The sequence below is a fragment of the Camelus dromedarius genome, chromosome 7, assembly GCF_036321535.1.
Source record: "Camelus dromedarius isolate mCamDro1 chromosome 7, mCamDro1.pat, whole genome shotgun sequence".
Classification (NCBI taxonomy): Eukaryota; Metazoa; Chordata; class Mammalia; order Artiodactyla; family Camelidae; genus Camelus; species Camelus dromedarius.
Genome location: NC_087442.1, coordinates 36,036,355 through 36,059,703, shown reverse-complemented (window position 1 = coordinate 36,059,703; position 23,349 = coordinate 36,036,355). Strand labels below are relative to the sequence as shown.

The window sequence follows — 23,349 nt, the reverse complement described above, 5'->3', positions numbered from 1 at the left end:
TTAAAACATAGATGGATGGGCCCCAGCCCCAGAGTTATGATTCAGCTATTCTGGGGCAAACCCAAGAACTTGCATTTGTAACAAGTTCCCAGGTCATGAGGATGCTACTACTTTGGGATCACACTTTATGAGCCACTGCTTTCAAGTTCTGTTATGTCTCTGCTTCTCATTTCCATCATTAGCAAACCTGTTTTTAAAGGATGTGAAAAGCAATTAGAGTAGACAGAAGAAGAAATAAATCTGAGTTTTGGGGGTTTGGTTTTTTTCTCTAATTAATAAGAGTTAAAATCCATAGAGAGAGAATGCAGATTGGTAGTTTCCAGAGGCTGGGAGGAAGGAGAGTGGGTACCAGGTTTCCTTTTGGGGTGATGATAAATAATATCTTGGCACTAAATAGAGGTAGTGTTTGCACAACATTATGAATATACTAAATGTCACCGAATAATTCACTGAGATGATTAATTTTACGTTATGTGAATTTCACATCAATAAAAAAAAAAAGAGTGAATATATATGGACCGATTACCACATGCAAACTCTCAAATGTTTAACTCCTTTAGTCCTCGTAAGTCATCAAAGCAGGACACGTTATAAATCCTCATTTCGTGCCTGCTCTCTGGCAGTTAAAATGTGATGTGCACATCCTGAATTCACAAGCAAGGTCCCTACATAATTTCTACACTGTGGTTGTAACTGTTTCTTGGGTGGCATGGAACATGTCTATTTCCAAACTGGGGTTTAGGACTGACCAGATAGGGGGGCATAGAGGTGATGGTTTAGAAACGGCCCTGGATGACAGGCCTATAGGACTGTCATCCAGGGACAGACAAACCACAGTGGGTCTGTGAAGGGAGTGAAAGTGTGAAGGCCTTACAAACATAGCCACTGCTGGAGAAGGGCTCCAATGCATACAGCTTAAATGCAAGCCACATATTCTTCCTTGCATTTGTTTGTGAAAGCTCATGTTTTTAATTACATTGCAGATATACAATTGACTATCCTAGGTCATCTCAAACTTTAAAGCATTCACTGATCACCTGAGGATCTTGTTAAAAAGGCAGATTCTGATCCAGTAGCCTGGGGTAAGCCTGAGGTCCTGCATTCTAACCAGCTCTCAGAAGATGCTGACGCTGCTGGTCCAAGGACCACATTTGAAAAGCAAAGTACTTTTCTAGCCCCACTCTCCTCCACACCCTGTGATTGATTCATTCATCCAACAAGCACTTCTTTACGCATTGATTATTACTGGGTAACTTGCTAGATGTTAAAAACACATATAGGAATAAAATGCCATCTTTAGGGGCTTGCAATCTACTTGGAAAACACGGGGGATGAAATTTGTAGGGCAGATAGAGTTTCACTTGCTGTGTTCCTCTTTTATGTCTTCTATATTGTTTGCAGGTTTTTTTGTTTTGTTTTGTTTTGTTTTGTTTTTACAGGAAGTAGGACTTTCTGTGATGAAGGTGCACGTAAGAGGCAGTGGGCAGACAGCCTAAGCTTCGTCAAGAGGGTGAATCTTGAAGGAGAATAAACTGATTCCAGGCTCTGTTCTGAGGCATCTTTTTAACATTCCAAACCAGAGGGGAGCTATGGAATGTAGTAAAGATTAATTGCAACTGGGAAATGGATGCCGAATGAAGGCAGAGAAGCCCGTCTGAATCTTGGGCAATATTAGCAATAAATCACACGGTCACAAGGCAGAATTTTGACTCACTCAACGGTGCATTACTGAATACAAATGTCTTCCGTCTCCCTCAATGGAATACAAAGACACTGAGATGTTTGGCGTTGCCTGACAGTCACCGTTGGATGAAAAATTAGGCTTGACATTTCTCAAGCCTGATTTCTTACTGAGAAATTGTCACCACTGTCTTAACAGTTATTGCAGACTTAAAGCTATGTTACACTCCACATAGATTTGCCTGAATCTTATTTGGATATAACTCACTTTACTAAACAAACACATTCTAGGACAGCCAGTGATAAAATGGATCCCTGTAAATCAGATCACACCTTGGGTTCTCACTGGGCTCAAGAGATTTATAAATTCACTCGAGTTTGGGAGAATGGACTTCACGGGATGGAAAGGTGAGGAAAGAGAACTATTTCCCATCAGTCTCTTCTGGCCAATAATCAATTGGCCTTTTCAAAAACGTTTTCAAAGAGAAAAATGTTAATTTTCCAATTTTACACATATTAAATGAGCTACAATGGGAAAATTATTTATTGAAACCTAATTAAGAAATTAGGCCATATATGGTTTTATATCAAGTTAAAGGCATCTGAAAAGGAAATCATTCTTCTATTAAATCTAGCTTTTTGAATAGAATTCATTTCATTCCATCTAATTCTGTATAAGCATCCCAGATTCTGGCTACTTCTGCCAAATCAGAGATCTCTGCTGTGAGACAGCCCTCCTACAAGGGTAGGTCCAGAAGTGGTTTCCACCTATGGAAATTGCTTCCCCCTCCCCCCGTCCCCTCCTGCACCTGTCTAAATTGTCCTTCTCCTTTGGACTCAACCCAACGTCACCTTCTCCATAAAACCTTACACAGTTCCTTCCCCTAAAACCCCACAGTCCTCTATCTATATGTCTCTGCCAACAATTCTCACTTTTTTGCTCCAAATTGTGGTGAGCCACATGTGTCCTCCTTCCCTCAGTGGGGCTGAAGCCTTGAGGTCAGGAACCACATCTCAGTCACCTGTGCGTCTCCCCCACCGCGGCAGAGTCACACCTACACCAAGTGCTTCTGAACAAGCAATTACCAAACCAGTGAGTGAACAATACAAATTATAACTCTGGCTTCTAGTTGGGCTGGCAGTGTCCACGGAGGGTCCAGTGGGCATCTCTGCACTGTGAACAACAGCTTGCCTGGTTGTAATGTGAGAATTTCTATAACCAATCATTTCTGTACATTCACATGCATCCTGAGTTACAATCATCCTCTTATTCCCTGTAATCCATATTCCCCATCCTATTTTCCTATGGAGTTTATCAGAAGCAATGACTTCTGGGATGCTCCCAGCAGCCTCTGACCTCACCCCTTCCTTCATCGTGAGGGTGCTCAGGACCTGGAAGTTACTTGGCAGTTGGGGCACTTGGCTAGGAATCCAAGTAGGGGAGAAAAACTCATTTAGAAACTCTCTAAGTCTACTGGCAGGGTGGCCAGATGAAGGACAAACTCAGAAGGGAATTCTCTCTGGTCCAAAGCCCACATTTCAAAGGCCTGCTCAGGGAAACTACAAACTCACCTTCTTTGTGCATAGTGAAAACAAATATTTACAGAGCGTTAGAATGTGTGGAAGATGTCCTTAGTTGTATGTTTATGGAAAATACTTGGCAAGTATTTGCTGTAAATGCTTCCTGTAAATGCTGAGAGTGAAAACCAGCAGGAAAAACATGTTTGAGTTGACAGGGAGCCAGCTGCCACAGCAAAGGACTGTCCCCTCCACACACCCCGTGTGCTCCACTCCTCACTCTCCTGTTACCAGGAAGGGGACCGGACATCTGGGTGTGGGTGATTGGGGGCAGGGGCAGTGGAGGGACCACATGCAAAGGCCTTCTGCCGGGCATTCCACATCGGAATAATGACAAAGAAACCTACCCGTGTCTCCTGGGTAGTAACGCCCCTTAGGACTTCCCTTCCTTTTGTGGACATTGGGAATAAGTTCTGAGTCCAAGTCCCCTGTTCCTGGAAAACAGGCCCTCAACACAAACCCCATTTTGCTTGCCTGATGATTGGTCTGTCTCTTAGTTAATTTTACGATGTTTTCAGGTAAAACATGAAAAATAGAAAACAAGGGACTCAAAAGTATTCCTTTATAGCAAGATTAATGAAGAAATTTCTCTTAATTATTCAATGATGGACGAAGATCTCTGAAGATATGAAGGGAGAAGGGAAGAGAGTGTTGCAGGCCAAAGCCGTGAATGCTTGTGGTTTTCTCAGGAAGTAACCTTGACCAGCCCCAAACTGCCCCCTGGAATGAGCCGAGCCCCTTGATGCCACATGAGGTGCGTGCTGGGAACCACAGAGAGGGTGGCTGCTCCCCATCTGCCGACATGGTAAGAAGAATTAAGTGCTCAGTTATTAGGGAGATAAGTGATCTTGCAATTGCTACTTCCCCAAAAGACTTTACTTTTCCCTTCATTCAGAATCCTTTCTTTAAAAAAAAAAAATGACACAAATCCTAACACGCTTAAGGCTGCCAAGGCAAAGAGGCACAGCTGCCTGGCTGTACTTGCATTTATGCAGGTGTCCTGTTCTGCCCTCTCATGCACATCATTGTGTCCAGACTCCTCCCTTTACCCCAAGGTCCTGGCACCTGCATGTCATCCGAGGCTAGTGATTAACAATCTCACACAGCAATTTGTATCTAAAAAGTTATTTCCCTTGAGCACATTTTTAGAAACGAAAATGTTACGTCAAAAGATCTCAATATTTTGCCACTTAAAATATACTGATAAACCATCCTCCAAGAAGTTCATGTCTTTTCACACTCCCCAAAGCAATGGGAGAGAGTTCCCTTTAAAATCATTTCAACACCAAAATCCAGAACATTGACAACACCAAATGCTGACAAGGGTGTGGAGCAACAGGAACTCTCATACGTCACTAGTGAAAATGCAAAATGGTGCAGCCACGTGGGAAGACAGTTTGGTGATTTTTTACAAAACCAAACATACTTCTACCACTTGATCCAGTGATCATACTCCTTTCAACAAGAGTTGAAAACTTATGTCTATACAAAAACCTGCACCCAGATGTTTACTGCAGCTTTATTCATAATTGCCAAAACTTAGAAGTTCTGAAGATGTCCTTCAGTAGGTGAATGGATAAATAAACTGCAGTATAGGCAGATGACTGAATATTATTCAGCTAAAAAGAATGAGCTAATAAGCCATGAAAAGATGTGGAAGAAACTTAAATGCATATTACTAAGCGGAAGATGCCAATCTGAAAAGGCTACATTCTGTATGATTCCAATCACATGACATTCTGAAATAGGTAAAACTATGGGGAGAGGGAAAAGATCAGTGCCGGCCAATGGAGGACGGAGCAGGGAGGGCAGTGAGGGATAAATACGCAAAGCACAGAAAAATTTTAAGGCAGTGAAAATACTCCTCAAAATGTCACAATAATGGACACATGTCACTATGCATTTGTCCAAACCCATAGAAGGTACAGTACCAAGAGTGAGCTGTATGTAAACTACGGACATTGGGCGATGATGATGTATCAATGTAGGTTCATTGATTGTAACAAATGTACCACTCTAGTGTGGGATTTGTTAGTGGGGAAGACTGTGTGTATGTAGAGGCAGGAGGTAAATGGGAAATCTTTGTACCTTCCCCTCAATTTTTCTATGAACCTTAAACAGCTCTAAAAAATAAATACAGCCTTAAAAAAAATTCACAGAGTCAATCTGAGCCTAGAATGGAAAGGGCAAATCTACATGTGCTTGACTTTCTCCCCTGATGGGAGGAGGCATTGGGTGGTAAGCACCAACCTGTCCCAGTTACCCCACAGCTTCAGGCTGCCTCCCCAGCCATGGACTGGACTGGACTGGACTGGTGGCAGCCACTCCCAAGTCCTGCAACAGCCAGGGTTCCCTCTCCCCAAGGCAGCTGCACCTTCCATGGCTGGGCTGGTGATGAGGATGGGATTCCCTTGTAGGCTCTTTGGGGAAGAATTCCTATGAAAGTACGTATTAGTGAATTCAGACAATAAAGAAAATTCTGCATTCAGGGAAACTTGCTGGTTACTTCATTCCTCTTTGTCCCATTACCATAGCATTCCAATACAATCAGAGACCCCCGCACCATATGGGGCCTCTCTCTTCCTGCCCAGAATCACCTTTTGTCAGTTCTTCAGCCCTTCCCACAGTAGGATTCCCGGGGCTCTCTGTGTCCTTCCTGGGCTCCTGCCCAGACTGAGTCAGTAAGAGAGAGTGTCCCTCATCTATTCCATCACTTACTGGGAAGGTAAACTGAACACAGCAGTCACTCACTGAAAAGATAAGGACGCTGGGATTAATTCCAGTGATTCGACATAGTTCCTCACACCACTGAGAAGGGCAAATGAGGTAACACGTGTGAAGGCAGAGGCAAAGAAGGAAGTGAGTAACTGGTGTGCTAGAGCAGGCTAACCAGCAATTATTTAACTTCCCAAAATTTTGCAAGCTATAAACTGTTTATAGATTGAAATCAGCCACAGTGGGAGTATCTATACCATAGAAACTGGCAAATCTGTTTTGTCTTGTTTTATTTATTTATTTATTTATTTATTTATTTATTTATTTATTTATTTATTTATTTATTTATTTATTTTAAATTGAAGTATAGTCAGTTTACAATGTTGTGAATTGCCTTGTTTTATTTTAAAGCTTATTTACTAGCACACCTAGTCTGAATCAAATGTCACGTACTAAAAAGTCACCATTGGAACTGCCTGGGTCCAAATTCTATTGTTCATTATAACAATGGACAAGTTACTTAACATCCCTGAGCCTCAGTGTCCTCATCTGCAAAATGGGTACAATAGTAGTGTCTACTGTAGACAGCAGTGAGAAGTCAGTGAGGTAATATATATATGAAGTAGGTTTGTAACAGCCTCTGGCATACATTCGTCACTCAATACATTTTAGCTTTTATTTGTTCCTGCCATATACAGAGTGGATCCCCAAGATGCCTGGTTATCAGCAGAACTGACTCCTCTGCTGAAATTATTAACTAAACTTTGGTCCTCTTAGTCATTTTCTTATACAGAACTCCTGGTCTGCTCATGTAACATATACATGTTCTCATGGCTTTCATAACTGAAACTTTATGTGAGGCTTAATACCATGTAGCTCATTAGTCTTAACAAACTGGCCATTTCAACAACTCCAACCCATCTAAAGGCTAGTTTCAGTTTTGATCCCCTCATTTCAGTTTTAATCTTCTGACACAAGTCACTTATGGCCACAAAAGACTTCAGAAAGGAAAAGAGGGAAGCAATACTAGTCAGGGATTCAACATATCAAATCTTTCATTGTTCACTGAGCAAATAATTTAAATGGCCTAGTGCTACTAGACAGTGAGGACCAAAGACAAAAACAAAAAGATCTCTGCTCAAAAATGTCACATTTGAGAGAAATAATGATCAAATAAGAAAATATGTAATTACATAAATTCAAGTTGAGTAAGTGCTATAAAGGAAGTAACAAGGAAACAAAACCAATAGAAGAGGAGCCTTTAGGATTAAGTCCTGAAGAATGAATAAGAGTTTCTTGGGCAAGTGGCTGTGGGCAGAAAAAGAGAGGGGCTGACTCAGACAGACAGCACGTGCAGGTGTCCTGTGGCCCAGAATCAACACCATTCAAGAATTGAAAGTTCAATCAAACTGACTTCTCTGATCTTGGTAATCACAAGTTTGCAGAAATTTGTAGATAGTTTGTATGAATGACATATACCATGGTCTTCTAAAAGTCTTGAAGTAAAAAGACCCTTGAACTTATATATAAAATAAGCATTTGATAACCCAGCCAGAGAGAAATTACTTCTTAGGGCTGTTATATCTGTTACTAACAATGTTTCAGTTGTTTTATAAAGCAGAAGAAAATATTGTCTATTATTTATGATTTATACTAAATTTTGGAATCTTGGATTTTACCAATGCAGAAGAAAAGTTGATAAAATTAAGGTCAATGTAAAAATAAAGTTACCTGACAATGTCAGACAATCCTGGGTATACCAGGTGTACTGCACAGTTCCTAAGGGGAAAGCTATTTTTACCGAATACAATGGGACATTTAGAAACACTACCATCTAAATTTTGTTATACCAATACAAAATGTCTCCTGATTTGGTAAGCAGGTTGCTGATACTGGCTGGACTCTGGTCACATGAATCCAATTTAAAAATGAAAGTCAGCAGAGATTCACCCAAGTATAAGCACCAGCATATCTGGGACAAGGCCATTTTGGGCACACCAATAGAGCTGCTAATTTGGTTTCCACTCCAGGATGGACGAAGGCCAGGAGACAGCTGAAGCCAGGGAGGTTCCAGAATATTCTAGACAAAAGTCTATTTCTGTGGCTTCCTACCTTGAGGTGCCTGGGAATCCAAACAGAAGGCAGAACGCCAGAACCTACTTGATTCAGACACCCATTTAACAGATATGTGCTGAGTGCCATCCATGTGCCCGCCACTGCTCTAGCCCGGGGACACAGGAGAGACGCTGCCCGGAGCCCCTGCCCTCATGCAGCTCACACACTTGTACTGGTAAACAGCAAACGCCCCAAAGGTAAATTCAGAGCATGTTAACAAGCATTACATTGGGAGCAAAACAAAGAAGGTCAGGTGGACAGGGAACAAAAAGATGAAATTACTACTTTATATCTGGTGGTGAGGAAAGGCCACCCTGAGCCTAGAAGAAGAGAGAAGAGGAGCCACATGGCCAACTGGAGAGCAGACTCCCTGGAGAGGAAGCAGCAAGTGCAGGCATACCGTGGAGATGTCACAGGTCCCGTTCCAAACCACGGCAATAAAGTGAATATCAAAATAAAGTGGGTCCACATTTTTTTTGGTCTCTCAGTGCATACAAAAGTTATGTTTACACTATACTGTAGTCTATTAAGTGTGCAATAGCATTGTCTTAAAAAAACCAACGTACATCTCTTAATTAAAAACACTCTATGGCTAAAAAATGCTAACCAGTATCTGAACCTTCAATGAGTCATAATCTTTTTGCTGGTGGAGGGTCCTGCCTCAATGTTGATGGCTGCTGACTGATCAGAATGGCGGCTGCTGAAGGCTGGGGTGACTGTGGCAATTTCTGAAAACGAGACAATGATGAAGTTTGTCCCATCAGCTGATTCTTCCTTTCATGACCAACTTCTTCTGCAGCACGCTGTGCTGTTTGATAGCAATTCACCCACAGTGGAACTTTTTTCAAAATTGGAGTCAATTTTCTCAAACCCTGTCACTGCTTTATCAACTAAGTTTATGTAATATTCTAAATTCTTTGTTGTTAGTTCAACAGTGTCTCCACCAAGAGTAGATTCCACCTTAAGAAACCACTTTCTTTGCTCATCCATAAGAAGCAACTCTTTGTCTATTTAAAGGTTTATCGTGATGTTGCAACAATTCAGTCCTGTCTTCAGGCTCCACCTCTAATTCTAGATCTCTTGCTATTTCCACCACATCTGCGGTTACTTACTTCCCTGAAGTTCTGAACCCTTCAGAGTGATCTGTGAGGGTTGGAACCAGCTTCTTCCAAACTCTTGTTAATGCTGATACTTTGACCTCTTCCCATGAATCACACATGTTCTTACTGGCATCTAGAATGGTGAATCCTTGCCAGAAACTTTTTGATTGACTTTGCCCAGAGCCATTAGAGGAATCACTATCTATGGCAGCTACAGCCTCACAAAATGTATTTCTTAAATAATTGGACTTGGAAATGGAAATTACTTCTTAATCCATGGGCTGCAGAATGGATGTTGTGTTAACAGTCATGAAAACAACATCCATCTCCATCAGAGTTCTTGGGTGACCAGGTGCACTGTCGATGAGCAGTCATATTTTGAATGAATCTTTTTTTCTGAGCAATAGGTGTCAACAGTGAGCTTAAAATATTCAGGAAACCATATTGTAAACAGATGTTCTATCATCCAGGCTTTATTGTTCTATTTCTAAAGCACGAGCAGAGTTGATTTAGCATTATTCTTAAAGGCCCTAGGATTTTCAGAATGGTAAATAAGCACTGGCTTCAACTTCAAGTCACCAGCTACATGAGCCCCTAACAGAAGAGTCAGCTTGTCCTTGAGGCTTTAGAGCCAGACATTGACTTCTCCTCTGTAGCTATGAAAATCCTGGATGGTATCCTCTTCCAACAGAAGGCTGTTCTGTCTTCACTGAAAATCTGTTGTTCAGTGTAGCCACCTTTACTAATTATCTTAGCTAGATCTTCTGGATAACTTGCTGCAGCTTCTACATCAGCACTTGTGCTTCACCTTGCACTCTGATGTTACAGAGACGGTTTCTTTCCTTAAACCTCATGAACCAACCTCTGCTAGTTTCAGACTTTTCTTCAGCGGCTTCCTCACCTCTCTCAGTATTAACAGAATTGAAGACAATCAGAGCATTGCTTTGGATTAGGCTCTGGCTTAAGAGACTGTTGTGGCTGGTTTGATCTTGTATCCAGACCACTCAGACTTCCTCTGTATCAACAATAAGGCTATTTAGCTTTCTCTTCCTTCATGTGTTCACTGGAGTAGCACGTTTAATTTCCTTCAAGAAGTTTTCCTTTGAAGTCACAACTTGGCTAACTGGCACAAAAGACCATTAGCTTTTGGCCTATCTCATGTGGTGTGTGGCACCCCAAAACAATTATAAGAGTAACATTAAAGATTACTGATCACAGATTTCCATAAAAATATAATCATCATGAAAAAGTTTGAAATATTGCAAGAATTACCAAAATGTGACAAAGAGACAAAAACTGATGCTGTTGAAAAAATGGCACCAATACACTTGCTCGATACAGGGTTGCCACAAACCTTCAATTGGTAAAAAAAAAAAAAAAAAAAAAAGAAAAAAGAAAAAAGAAAAGAAAATAAGAAAAGGATATAAAAAGTATACAGATTGGGAAAGAAGAAGTAAAGCTGGTGCACAGGTGACGTGATTATCTACCTAGAAAATTACAAAAGGTCAACAAAAAACTCCTAAAACTAATATTTACAGTAAAATTGCGGGATATTAGCTTCATCAGCAGAAATGAAGCAGCTTGTCACAGAGCAGGTACTTGACAAATACTTATTTGTTTAACTAACACAGTGAGACATAAAAATGGACAATGCAGACTGACAGAGAAACAGTTTGGAGGAATAATGGGAAGATATTACTGGGTGCAAGATAGAGACCCCAGGACAGTCACTGTTGACTAAGGGTTTTGTTGGTACCCTAATGAGGGACAGCGTCATTCACACGTCAGGCTGTCTATGGTTTCTAAACTTGTAATTCACGCGGGGTCTACGTTTGCACTGTGTCAGTTGCATACAGTTCATTGTACAGCTTGGTTTCATTTTTTCTTAGGGGATGGATTGATGTGTTTTAAAACCCCACTGTGTTTTTTTTTTTTAAATTGAATTATAGTCAGCTTACAATGTGTCAATTTCTGGTGTACAGCATAATGTTTCGATCATACATATACTCATTTTCATATTCTTTTTCATTAAATAGGTTACCACAAGATATTGAATATAATTCCCTGTGCTATACAGAAGAAATCCTATATATACTAGTTAGTATCTACAAATCTCAAACTCCCAATTTATCCCTTCCCACCCCTTTCCCCCTGGTTACTGTAAGTTTGTTTTCTATGTCTGTCAGTCTGTTTCTGTTTTGAAAATAAGTTCATTTGTGCCTTTTTTTTTTTTTAAGATTCCACATGTTAGTGATAACATATGGTATTTTCTTTCTCTTTCTGGCTTACTTCACTTGGAATGACGATCTCCCACTGTGTTTTATTTAAAGTTTTGAAAAGAACAACAACAAAACTCTATTAGATATAGCTAAGTTAAAAAACTCTAAACCTAATACCCAGCTTAGGCTGATAGCAAAGGAGAATGAAACAAATAACTACCATGTTTTAGACCTGCTTTAGTTCCAGATACTGAATCCAGTACCAGAAGAACTCAGAGCACATCATTGCCGTGGATCTGGAACCTGCCTTCCCTCCCTCAGATGATGGGTTTTCGGAGATAAAACCAAGCCCAAGTTGAACAATAGTCTCATTCTCGGGCCTGAAGCATTCCATTCAAATCATTGGCTTTGGAAGTCGGAAATTAGAAAATCTAATCACATATATTCACACTCTCAAGGGGTCCTGATTGTTTGGCAGTAACAGCTTGGTTACTCATAGTCAGTGAAATTAATGTCACTATTTTTAAAACATGAAAAAACTGTACATAAAAACAAGCTTCCAAGCTGTGGCACCCTGGTCAAAGAAAGAATAAAAAGAAAAGAAATAAAAAGAAAATAAATCATTAGACAAAGAGTCATTTGAAAGTCCCAGCAAGCTTTGCCTTGAGGTCCTTGTTATTCTAAATGGATTCTGTGCTCCAGATCACCTAGAAGGAAGATGCCACTCAAATTAAAAAGGTTCCTTAACACGAAACTGTGTGTTTAACTGGCAACATATAATTTCATTAAAAAAAATCAGGAGCAATTGCTGCTGAAGCCATTTCAGGGACAAGGGGAGGGAAGGATCTGTCAGCACTATGGGAACAAAAAAATGACGTGCCACCAAGGTTTATTCCAATCATTTGCTTCATAGTTAAGTTTAATTACACATTACACACTGTCTTGCAATTATGTTGCTTGGGAAACTGCCAATTTCCCCCTTGAAATGTTAAAAGTTCCGTAATTTATTTTAAAGGCTTAGCATTGCCTCCATCAGCACCCCCCTTAGTACATGAGGGACACTTGGTTTCTGTTCCCTTTAAGGGTGGGCTGTAGGCAGCAAGAACTCCACGGCGAGGTCTGACACAGCGCAGAGGGCTGACTGCGCTGAGAGCCCCCAGACACTGGGCCAGTGTATTTATAATTTGATCTGATGACTTTTTTCCTTTAGAATTTACAACCAGAGAAATTGAGAAGCATGCCTCATCTCTTCCCCTACTCTTGGGAGGTTGAAATTAAAGTTCTTTATTCTCAGCAAGAGACTAAAAAGTGAACACAGGATGAAGCAGCTGCTCTCCAGGAGCTGACAACAAGGATGGAAGGATAACAAATACTAAGCACAGAAATATGAAAACTCCCAGGAGATGGGACAGTATCAAGTACAACTTTATGGACCAGGGAAGAGAAAAGGCAAGTAAAAGAGGCTGAGCACCTACTGTGTGCTGACAGTGCACTCAGAAAGTCATGAAGGTCACTGCAGACCACCAGAATCATGGCCACTAAGTCAGGCCCCTCGAGTACCAGGCAGATAACTAGAATGCGTGAAGCAGAATATAACAGAGAGTTCTGGGGCTTGCAATTACTTGGAGAGGGCATGTCCTGCCTACAGGCAATTCAAATTCTCTTCCCTTTAAACATACTGCACCAGTTGAGCAAAATACATCCTTAGAACTTACTTGACCTGCAGCTGCAACCACTATGTGAACCTATCAACCTCTAAAAGGCACCGGGTGTGGACACTGGAAGCAGACTATTTGGTCTCAAATTCAGCTCCAGTACTTCCCTAGCTGTGTGTGTGTAAGCCACCTTCCCTCTCTGTGTGTCAGTTTCCTCATCCATAAAATGGAAATAATCACAGTGTCAACCTCAGAGCGGTGTTGTGAGAAATGGATGAAAGTGTCTGGGGTTCTTGTCTCACAGCAAGCTCTGTATGTGCCACTACAATTGTGTTTATGCCCCTGACACAGGACAGAGACATGGTAAAGGGTTTCCCCAAGATGGCTTTGAACTTGAGGTGGGCCCCAATGGACAGAGAGATCTGTGTACTGGAAGAAGAGGATACCAAAGTACCTCTTCCCAGCTCCGGAAGCACTGAAGAGAAGATTACAAATAACGTGTGCTATTAAGTACTCAAAATACAGTAAAGACTTAAAGTAAAATGGAGCAGCTTTTCTCACACTAGGTCATCTCATAGCATTTTCTTGCCAGTATGGCCTCCCATGTCCCCGTAGTGAGTTAAGATCTAAACCCAACATTTCTCCCAACTATTTTAAAAAGTACTGTTTACTATGTATGCATCACGAGGAGGAAGAATCCATGTCAGGGTTTTGAAATAGTGTAAACAGACTTTAAATTTTTCATCTGTTAAAAAATGTCTTTCATGAAAGAACTTTGAGAAAACAATTCTTGGGGACAAATATCTATCTTTTCCCATAATCTCATTTTCTTGTCATATTCTATGTATTTCTGTCCTGATTTGGTATAAAGTTAGAAACATACATGTGTCCTGGCCCACAACTGCATGAACCCCTTGAAATAAATCTTCCTTTTGAAGGCATTTCTATTTTCCCCACTTAGGAAATGCATTATTGTCTATCACAGTCACCCAGGGTGCAAAGATACTCCAACTGGATGAGAGGCTGATCATAAATTAGGAGGAACGGTGAGGGATGTTGAGGCAAGAACTGCAGGGCACATAAAGAACAAGTCGTTCCCAGAGTTTACTATTTTTTCAATTTTTATTTTTGTATTGAAGTATAGCTGATTTACAATATTTCAGGTGGACAGCAAAGTAATTCAACTATACACGTATATGTATTCTTTTTCAGATTCTTTTCCATTATAGGCCACTATACTGAATATAGTTCCCTGTGCTATACAGTAGGTTCTCGTTGTCAGAATTTTACTTCTAAGTTTGTTACTGGAAGCCTCAAGATTTTATAAATTCTGCCGTTAGTTGGGTAACAGCCTCATTAAGAAAATGTTTTATTTTTATATAACACAGCACCACACTAAATAAAATATACAAAAAGGGTCAAGTTTGTTCTTTTCCATATTGACCCAACACGAGAATATTTCTCTAAGAAGTAGGGCCACTCTTTAAAATTCGACTGGGGAAGGAAACAAGTCCTAAGTGATTGCAATATAGTTAAACAGCATAATAATTTGTAAAACAGTAAAATGTTTGTCTGCTCAATATATTGTAGAAAGTTGGAAATAAATATCAAGTAAAGGTTCTATGACTTGATAGATGTGCCCCGGATAGGTCACATCTGAAAACTTAGAAGAAAATAAGAAAAACTCCAAGGGGGGCAGAAACAAGATAAAACTAAACAGAATAACAACAACAAAAATCATACTCTCTTCCTTTGCTTGCTGTTCTATTTTCTGGTACCTAAGAACTAGACCCTTGTTGACCACCACATCCACTGCGCATGGCCTTGCCCTGGCAGATGGCAGGCATTTGATAATATTTCCTGAACGAGTTGATGATTTAAATGAATATGAATGTTGAAAAGGATTTCTCTTTAGTTCAATGCTTTTTAGCATATGAGAAAATGAACTGTTTTGTTTTCTGTGTGAATATTTTTTTCCTCTGAGACGTATATAAGCAATAACAGAAACATCTCATTTGCATGCATTTGGCTTTTATTGTTGCATATTTAAACAGCTTATGTGACTTTTTTAGGGTCTGAGATTAATGCACAGCACGCTCCTGTCTGGCTGTAAGGCCAAGAGAGGGCCCGACGACAAACAAGAGGTTCTGAACCAACCCCAAAGTTCTGAAATACTTCTGTCACTAGTCTGAAACTAATGACCGCACCTGAGATCTAGAAAGCCTTGCAGTGACGCCTTCACCATGCCTTTAAATAACACAATAGGAACGTTAACAATATTTGGTTACATGGCAATCTACAGGAAAAAGCCAGCCTTGGTTTTCAAAGGATTTACGTCTAATAAAGACAGTGTGATGCTGTGTATAAAGTTGGTAATAAAATGAAAAGGGAAGGTGCCACCTCTCTCTTCCTTTTAGAAACGACTTTCCCACCATGTTAGATTTAAGATCATAACAGAACACAAACACTTGTTTGATGGTCCCATCAACTTTCCGTGTCTTCAAGCATTCATCTTTAACTCTGTCCCTTTACCCTTCATGTCAAGAAAAGAACTGTTGCATCCATCACATTCTAAACCCGAGACAAGAAGCTGCAGACTGGAAAGAGCCTGAGATATGGAAGCCAAAGACATAAGTTCCAAGTCAACTGGTCTACTGGCTGTTTGACAGCGGACCTCTCAGCACCTCTCTAAGTCCCACTTCCTGAATCTACAAAATGGTGATAACAACGCTTAGATCATAGGCTTTTCTTGAAGATCGAGTTAATTCATGGAGCACATCCTGTAAGTTACCCAACTTGTACTAGGTGCTCATTTCCTCAGATCAAACGGGGGAAGACAAATATTACCATGAAGAATTAACTTCATTGTGAAATCACTCTTTCCTTTAGTTGTAATATTTTTCTTAGGCATTTTTTTCTGATTCCGCTCAGACCTGGCCATCATGTGTTTGGAATCCTTAGGTTTCCTCCTCATTACCTCCTGCTTTGCGGCTAAATCTTGGCTCCCACAATAGCCAGCATGAGTCTTGAACCAAATGAAAACCAAGTTATTTGGGCTTCTCAGTAGCTCTCAAGGAATAATTAAATGCACCAAGAATGTATGTTCTAAGTTCAAAGGCTGTTTTTTGGTTCATGTGTGTGTGTGTGTGTGTGTTTTCCCCAATGGAGTCACTAAACTTCTTTCACTCCAGGGAGAGGGAAAAAAAAAAAGCAAAACAAAACAAAACACACAACACTCAGCTCTGCACTATTATCCTCTCTGTGAAACAGTGACAGCAGGATCATGGGCGTGAACCAAGTACCACTCTCTGCCTCTCACAGAGAGAGCCCTGGGGGGGGGGGAGATCTGGGGGGGCGAAGGATCTTCAGAAAAAATAAAAGCAATTATGCCCAGAGTAAATAAGACCCAGAAATTTGAAATCATGCTATGCCCCCGGATTTTACTCCAGGCACAGTGGGATGCTCAGATTTGCAATGCCTCCTAGTGTTCTGTGCCCATCCAAGTGTGGGGTAATTCAATTTCATCCGCAGCTTTCATTAGTACACGGTTACAGAGTTTATTCAAATCATACATGAGAAAGGCTGCCCATCAATAAATTCATCTTGCGAAAATATACCTTTATGCAATTTTTAAAAGGAGCAAACTTCACGATTCCCAGATGATTAAAAAAAATGATCATTGGCAAGAGACCATTGAAATAAAAACTAAAGAAACTCTTAATTAAGAAGAAATCATTAAAATCCACTATGTGTCAGGTACCAGCTTAGGAGCAGGAGTAGGGCCAGGAGTGTTTCCCAAAGCATTCTGAACTCCGATTAGAAAGATCATTCCAGCAGCCCGCACGGAAGCTGGGTTCAAAGATACGACTTTAGCAGGGAGAGCATTAAGAAAACATTGCATTGCAGCAATCCAGATGAACGGATTAGAAGGAAAGAGAAAGTTAAGGATGTAGACTATACAGAATGTGGTGTCTACGTGGGTTTGGGCTCCACCGCCCATGTCTCACTGTCTACAAGAAACATCCACCTGGACATATGTCCCACGTGCATATAAAGTCTGGAATGTCTCCAAAAGACATTACCCTCTCACAGACCTGGAGACTTATTTCATCAATGACACCACCAGCCATCCACTCAAGCCAGTATCTCCCTCTTCCTTGGCAAGAGTCTAGTTTATTTTAGATCCAAAATAATTCATTCAAACTGCTTCTCCCCATTGCCACAGCCACCACCCTTATTCAGGTTACCATCATTTCTCTGTCATTTCCCAGATTTTATTTTGGCTGCTAGTCTTGATTTCTCACATTTGTTTTCTGGCAGGAGAGTGATTTTTTTCTAAAATTAACTCTCACCATCTTTACTTAAAATAGTTCAGAAATTCTTCACTGCTTTTGGATTAAGGTCCAAGCAAACCCTACTGCAGGGAGAGAGGGTCCCGAATGAACCAGCCATGATCATATTTGCCACTCCCTGTTTAAGCCATGCTGTACTTCTTGTGGTTCCTTGAGCAAAGCCCACACCTTTATGACTTTGTTCACGTTTCCCTCTACTTGGAGTAATCTCTCGTGCCCCCTTCCCCTCACCTGATAACTAGTACTATCCAACAGGTCTTAGTGTAGATGCCACTTCCTCCAGGAAGCTTTCCTGACCTGACCTCCATATCTTTGTGACTCTCCTCTGTGCCCCCAACATCACCCCTGCCAAATCAAAATCCATTCTAAGTGGTTTGGAAAGCGCTGGTGTTTATCTCGTCCCCCTACTACCCCTCCTTTCCAACTCTAGATAATAAAATCCGCAATGACAGGACTTGTGAATGGCTTGTTCCTTGGGGAATCCCTATCTTCTTGCTCACTGCTAGCCATTTGATAATTATTCAGTAAGCACAGGTGGCTAGTGCCTGAAAAGAAAAAAGGTCCATAGAGAGTGGTGGGGATCATGTGCATTTGATGGGCAGGCAGAGGGAGAGAAACCCATCAGAAAGACTAAGAGGAATGGCCAAGGAGAGAATCAAGGCAGACAGCACGGGCTGCAGGCAAAAAGGGAGAACTGGCCAGTGGGAAACAGCGTCCAGTGTCAATGGGAGGGCAAACAAGATGAAGGAAGAGGAGAGGGCTCCCCATTTAACAGGAGAACAGCTTCTGGAAAGTGATGGGTGCAAGGTGTTGAAGAGTGGGCAATGGAAGAATTAGAAAACAAGGCAAGAAGGCAAGTTACAAAACCACACAGTGTTTGAGAGAACACGCTAGCGGGGGCAGCGGGGGCAGGGGCGCGTGTCAAGGACGAAGAGGGAATATTCGTGTGTGTGCACGTGTGCGTGTCACAGTCCCTTTTAAAAGCCTCAATCACAAGTCGACTGGCAAAGTGAAAAGTGAGGCCACGTAGTCAGGCACAGAATAAGTGTTTGTTAAATGAAAGATATAAATAATAAATGAATTAGACTGAGTTCAGATGGGAGATTTACCTGGTCAAAAAAAGCAAATTTTATCAACATGTAAACTTATTAAAAAACAAAAAGCCCATCTTTGTGTTTCAGAAAAGACCACTCAGATCATAGATCAACATTAATGAGCTGTCTGGGGTGACCATTTTCATTGTTTATATCACTACCTCACTATCCCTGGGACATCGATTTTTTAAGTCACCACAGAACACCCTTGCAGGCTGCCTCAGACTTTATATATGATTTCCTAACCCCATTTATTCATGTAAATAGCTCTGGCTTTCCATTCAGCATTTAATGGTTGCAAAGTCAGGTGGGACACAGAAAACATCAGGAAATGGACACTTTTGAGAAAACAACAGACATCTCAGTTATAGGGAGTGGCTAACCAGATAGAAAAGTGCATGTGGACAAAAAGGTTTCTTTACAGATAGGTTTTTCTTTTAAGTCCCTATCAGATACGAAGTTCTGTCAGGTTGCCATGGTATTAATTTCACTTATGACAGTTTAGAGAACACATTAAGGAAAATGGGTTTAAAATGTTAAATTACTTTTCTTGAGACATATGCTTCTTATGCAATTAACAATACATTCAGCATCCATACTCTCTAATTTTAGAAACATTCATCCACAAACATTAATCAGTTAATGCTAAATTCAATTTCTACCAGGCTTCTTCTTTTCACACTCAACTCTCCAAGGCGATACTACATGGTACCTCGAAAACATTAATTTACTTACTGTGAGAGCAGATTACATTCTTAGAAAAAAAAATCTGTGTAATAATGATACACACTTATAAACCAGATTAAACTTTCATGAAAAAACAATTTTCTTATGGAAAATTGCATTTCTGACCAAGTACCTAAGAAATGCATAAAACCTTTCAGAGGAATATGTAAAATCCTTCACATAATCAAATCACAAATAGTGTTGCAGTATAATCAAAGCTTGTCAAACTGCACATACAGTTAAAATATAGTGTCTACAGAGAACTCAGAGACCTGGCATGACTTTTGTTTTCAAAGGGGTTGCTACTGGGTAGGACAATTTTTCATGGTGCAAACTGTCCCATGTATTAGAGGGGTTTGGCCAGTAGCACCCCCATTGGGCATGGTGACTACCAAAGAAACATGCCCACACCATTTCCAAATGCTCCCTCGTTTAGAGAAGTAACTTCAGCCCAGACAAAAGGAATTGCCCACATTTACGTTACCAGGTAACGACAGTGCCAGGTCTCAAACCCTGGTCTCCAGAAAGCCAGTACCAAGAGGGAGGCAACAGAGAATGTCAGGGTTACAGGCCCATAGCTTACTCTGATGTCAGCTTTACTCCTCCTGCTTTAAGTTATTCATTCATCAAGCATTTTCTAAGCGTACATCTAGTCATCATTTTAACTACTGGCCAGTTCCCTTACCCCGATTATTCATATCCTCCTCCACCTCAGTCTTGGATCAGTATACTTCATGAATCTGAATCTGGGCTCCTCTCCCTGGGCACACGGGACAGGTCTCAGCAGAAATCCAGGGCTTCCCGCGGAGTGGCCCTGACGGGCAGGCCTTCTCTGCCACTGTCCGTTCGCTCCAATTTACTCACACCGCCCTCCCTGATCCTGCCCTGCCCAACAGACAGGTGGCTCCTTCTGTTTTCCTCCTGCCCCACCCACAAAGGAACTTGCTTTGGGAGCTGGAGTGTCACTAATCTGTTATAAAATGAGAGAAGGCATTTCCCTTCCCTCCTCATCTTCCCCATTCTTTGCTTTCTGTTTACCCGATTGTATCTCCAGCGTTAGACTGAAGAGAAGCAGTCCCAGGCCCTGGGCCTGGGCCTCTTTGCAAGAAGTCAAATAAGTGTATTTGGTTTTCACAAACGTTGGGGTCACACAGGTTTTTGGTAGCTAGCTCGTTTCTCTGTGATTTAAGGCTAAGAGTTTTTATCATAATTAAATATTGTACTATGCAAAATATTTTTCCAGTGTCTAATGTAGTTTTTAGATGTCAGCATGTGAAAAAAAAAACTAAAAGTTAAAAGCCCCTATTTTGGTGTCCCTGATTGATTTCGCTTAATTTTAACTTTTCTTCGTGATGAAAGCTAAACTCTGGGGCAGCTTATCTGAAGGTAATCCCTCCATATCTCTAAGTTTTGAAATTCGAATTCAGTAGGAAACCAACAACGGCCGCAAGGGGCTGTGTGCTTACCCGGATGTAGGCATCCTGGTGGTGTTTGGCAAAGTACAGCATGTTGTCCAGAGCTAGCATCCCAGGAGGGGTCTGGGTAAAGTCCATGGCAGGGTTGACGTGATTCTGTGATGAAAACAAAATGTTTGATCAGGTTAATTCTGCAGCAGATTTCACCAACCACCAGGAGGTCTGATTTCCCTCCTCAAGACAAAACTACCACAAGGCAAGCTCCAGGTAATCAAGGAAGACGCCCTCCGCTATCTCCACGTGAATCTACTGCGGTGGTGATGGGGGCTTCTTTCTACAAGTGCAGCAAAACCAGCTTCTAGACCTGGGAAACTCGGCTGAAGACTGAAATATAGCATCATTCTTGGACATGTGACACTGTGGGAAAAGAAAATAGTGTAAAAACTGTATTTCTGATAGCTGTGCTATAGGGGAACCAATGGCATTTGGGGAGAGAGACCTGGGACGAAGCCGGATTTCTGCCGTTCACCTTTCTGCACTTTAACTTCCTCATCCTCATGTATGAGGGTTAAGGATGGCCACACCCGTCCATGGTGTTTGTAAATTGTCCAAGACTTACAGTCAACAGGCTGCTGAGCACAGACACTTGGTAAAATTCAGATATTTATGGGTCCTAATGTCTGCCTACTCCCAGGGAGAGTTCTGGCCTTGGGGCCACCCACACGGTGCCAAGAACCACAAAAACAAAACAATTGTTACAAATACGCCCAACACATTCTTCATCTGCTCCAGATCATGCAGTAAACACCACAAGAGCCCTGTGCAGAGCAGCAAACCACTCACTGCTGTTAATTGTCAAAAATGGTCCCCAAGATCTGTCCTGAAAATTCGGATCTAAATGGTGAATGTTATAAGGGAAGTCATTTTTCTGTTAGAGAGATGGAAAAGAAACGTTAAAGAGATATTAAAGAAAACTGCTCTTACCTCCTACTCTAGGTCATCTGTATGAAGGTACCTATTTTTGTTTTGTTCCTGAATACTTCTTAATAAACACCTTGACTCTGATTCGTCAGGGAAATTTTGGTCAACGGCAGTGTTTTCTAACTTAAGTACAGGGAGGACTTCTTGTTCACTTGTTCAAAGTTCAAACAACCCACACTTCTCTACATTATTCAAGAGTACACCAAAGCTGTCTTTTCCATGCAGACTGGAAATTTTTTATGCTCTAAAAAACAACATCTAAAATTATAGGACAGTGGTGCTGCCTACTGATCACAGTTCCACAGTTTTAAGAGCAGCTCTGTTCATATCTCTACAGCAAGTTATAGTGACTTCAATATTTTATTTTAGCATTTTATCCCGATTTGTTTACGAAGATGTTGGAAAAGTTTTAAAACACCAAAGTCCTACTACTTATGATAAGAAAGATACATCTCATAAAATAAATATAATTGTAACAAAAATAAAAATCACTAAGGAATCAAATGCAGTGGTATTTAGCCTTAGTCTGATACTCACTGGGGTAAGAGAGTCAGGCCTGTATTCAATAGTGGGGAAAAAATCAAAATGCTGGAAATAAACAATCAGAGATTTAGTCTAAAAAGCAACTTGCAATGAAAGATTTTTATAGTATTTTCAGTTCTTCCAAAAAGAATAATGGAACCTTCCCTGTTGTGCACATATTTACTATTTTGACTTCGATACATTAGATTTTCATGAACATGAGTAACATAAAATTATGCTAGTATCTGCTGAGTACCTTCTGGGGACTAGAGTAGTTTGGGATTCACTTGTGTTATCTCATCTAATAAATAGGCAGTGGGCACTATTATGATGCCCATTATACTGATGAGAAAACTGGAGCTCAGAGGAGAAGCAAGCTTGCCCACAGCTGGCCTCCCAACTTGGATTTGAGAGGGCAGGTCTTGCTTGGACAATATGTCTCGGCATGCTTTGGCTCTTCCTTTTTTCCTTACCACTTTATCAGTGGCTTCCTCACCTAGTTTATAAGTTGAATGCATTTATTTTCGTACTGCTAGCATTTGGACTTTATATAGCCTGAGAAAAATTTCTTTGAGAAAAAAACGTAGGCTAATCAATTATTAGCTGCTACACAGCATGGTCCAGCCAACCAAGGAGAGTGTGCCAAATGTAAAAGAAAAAAAACATGACATTTATTTCAGACCTATTTCTAGTGTAAGTCTATGAGTCTGTTCCAAAAATAAATACACCAAAAGCAAATCAAAAGAGAAAAATTAGTTTATCTGAATCTAGTTCGAACAACCCCCCAAAGCTATGTCTTAGTGAAGATGGCTAGGGAGAAGGCCCCCCCTAGGGACAAGAGTCATCAGTCTTGTTTGAATTGTGCTCCCAGGATCCCCTCAGGGCCTCTTTCTATCAATCACACATGCCCTTTAGCACACACTGGGTGTATCCAACAGGCCACTGCTGCTTTCAAATGGTCTTACAAGTTAAGAAACAATAGGATCTATTTTTAGCGTTCTTTTAAAGATCCATATGGCTGTTTAGGAAATAGTCCCAATAAAATAACGTTTGCTATGTGCCAGGCATTTTATAAAGCCCTTTGCGTGTACTAACTCTTAGTTCTCATAAAATCCCTATAAGGTAGGTCCTATTATTGTTCTCCTTTGACAGAGAAGGAAACTGAGGCACTGAGCATTTGGGTAGCTTGCCCAGTTT

General features: G+C 40.9%; 1 protein-coding gene across 9 annotated transcripts in view; it reads right to left on the bottom strand.

Moving 5' to 3' along the window:
- The window catches only part of ELMO1 (engulfment and cell motility 1), a 490,805-nt gene that overhangs the window by 229,121 nt on the left and 238,335 nt on the right, over positions 1–23,349 (bottom strand). For all 9 annotated transcript variants that reach the window (XM_031455196.2, XM_031455188.2, XM_031455189.2 and 6 more), the window contains one exon: positions 20,701–20,805. In XM_031455196.2, the coding sequence (XP_031311056.1) occupies positions 20,701–20,805 (105 nt within the window). The remainder of the gene's footprint in view (positions 1–20,700; positions 20,806–23,349) is intronic.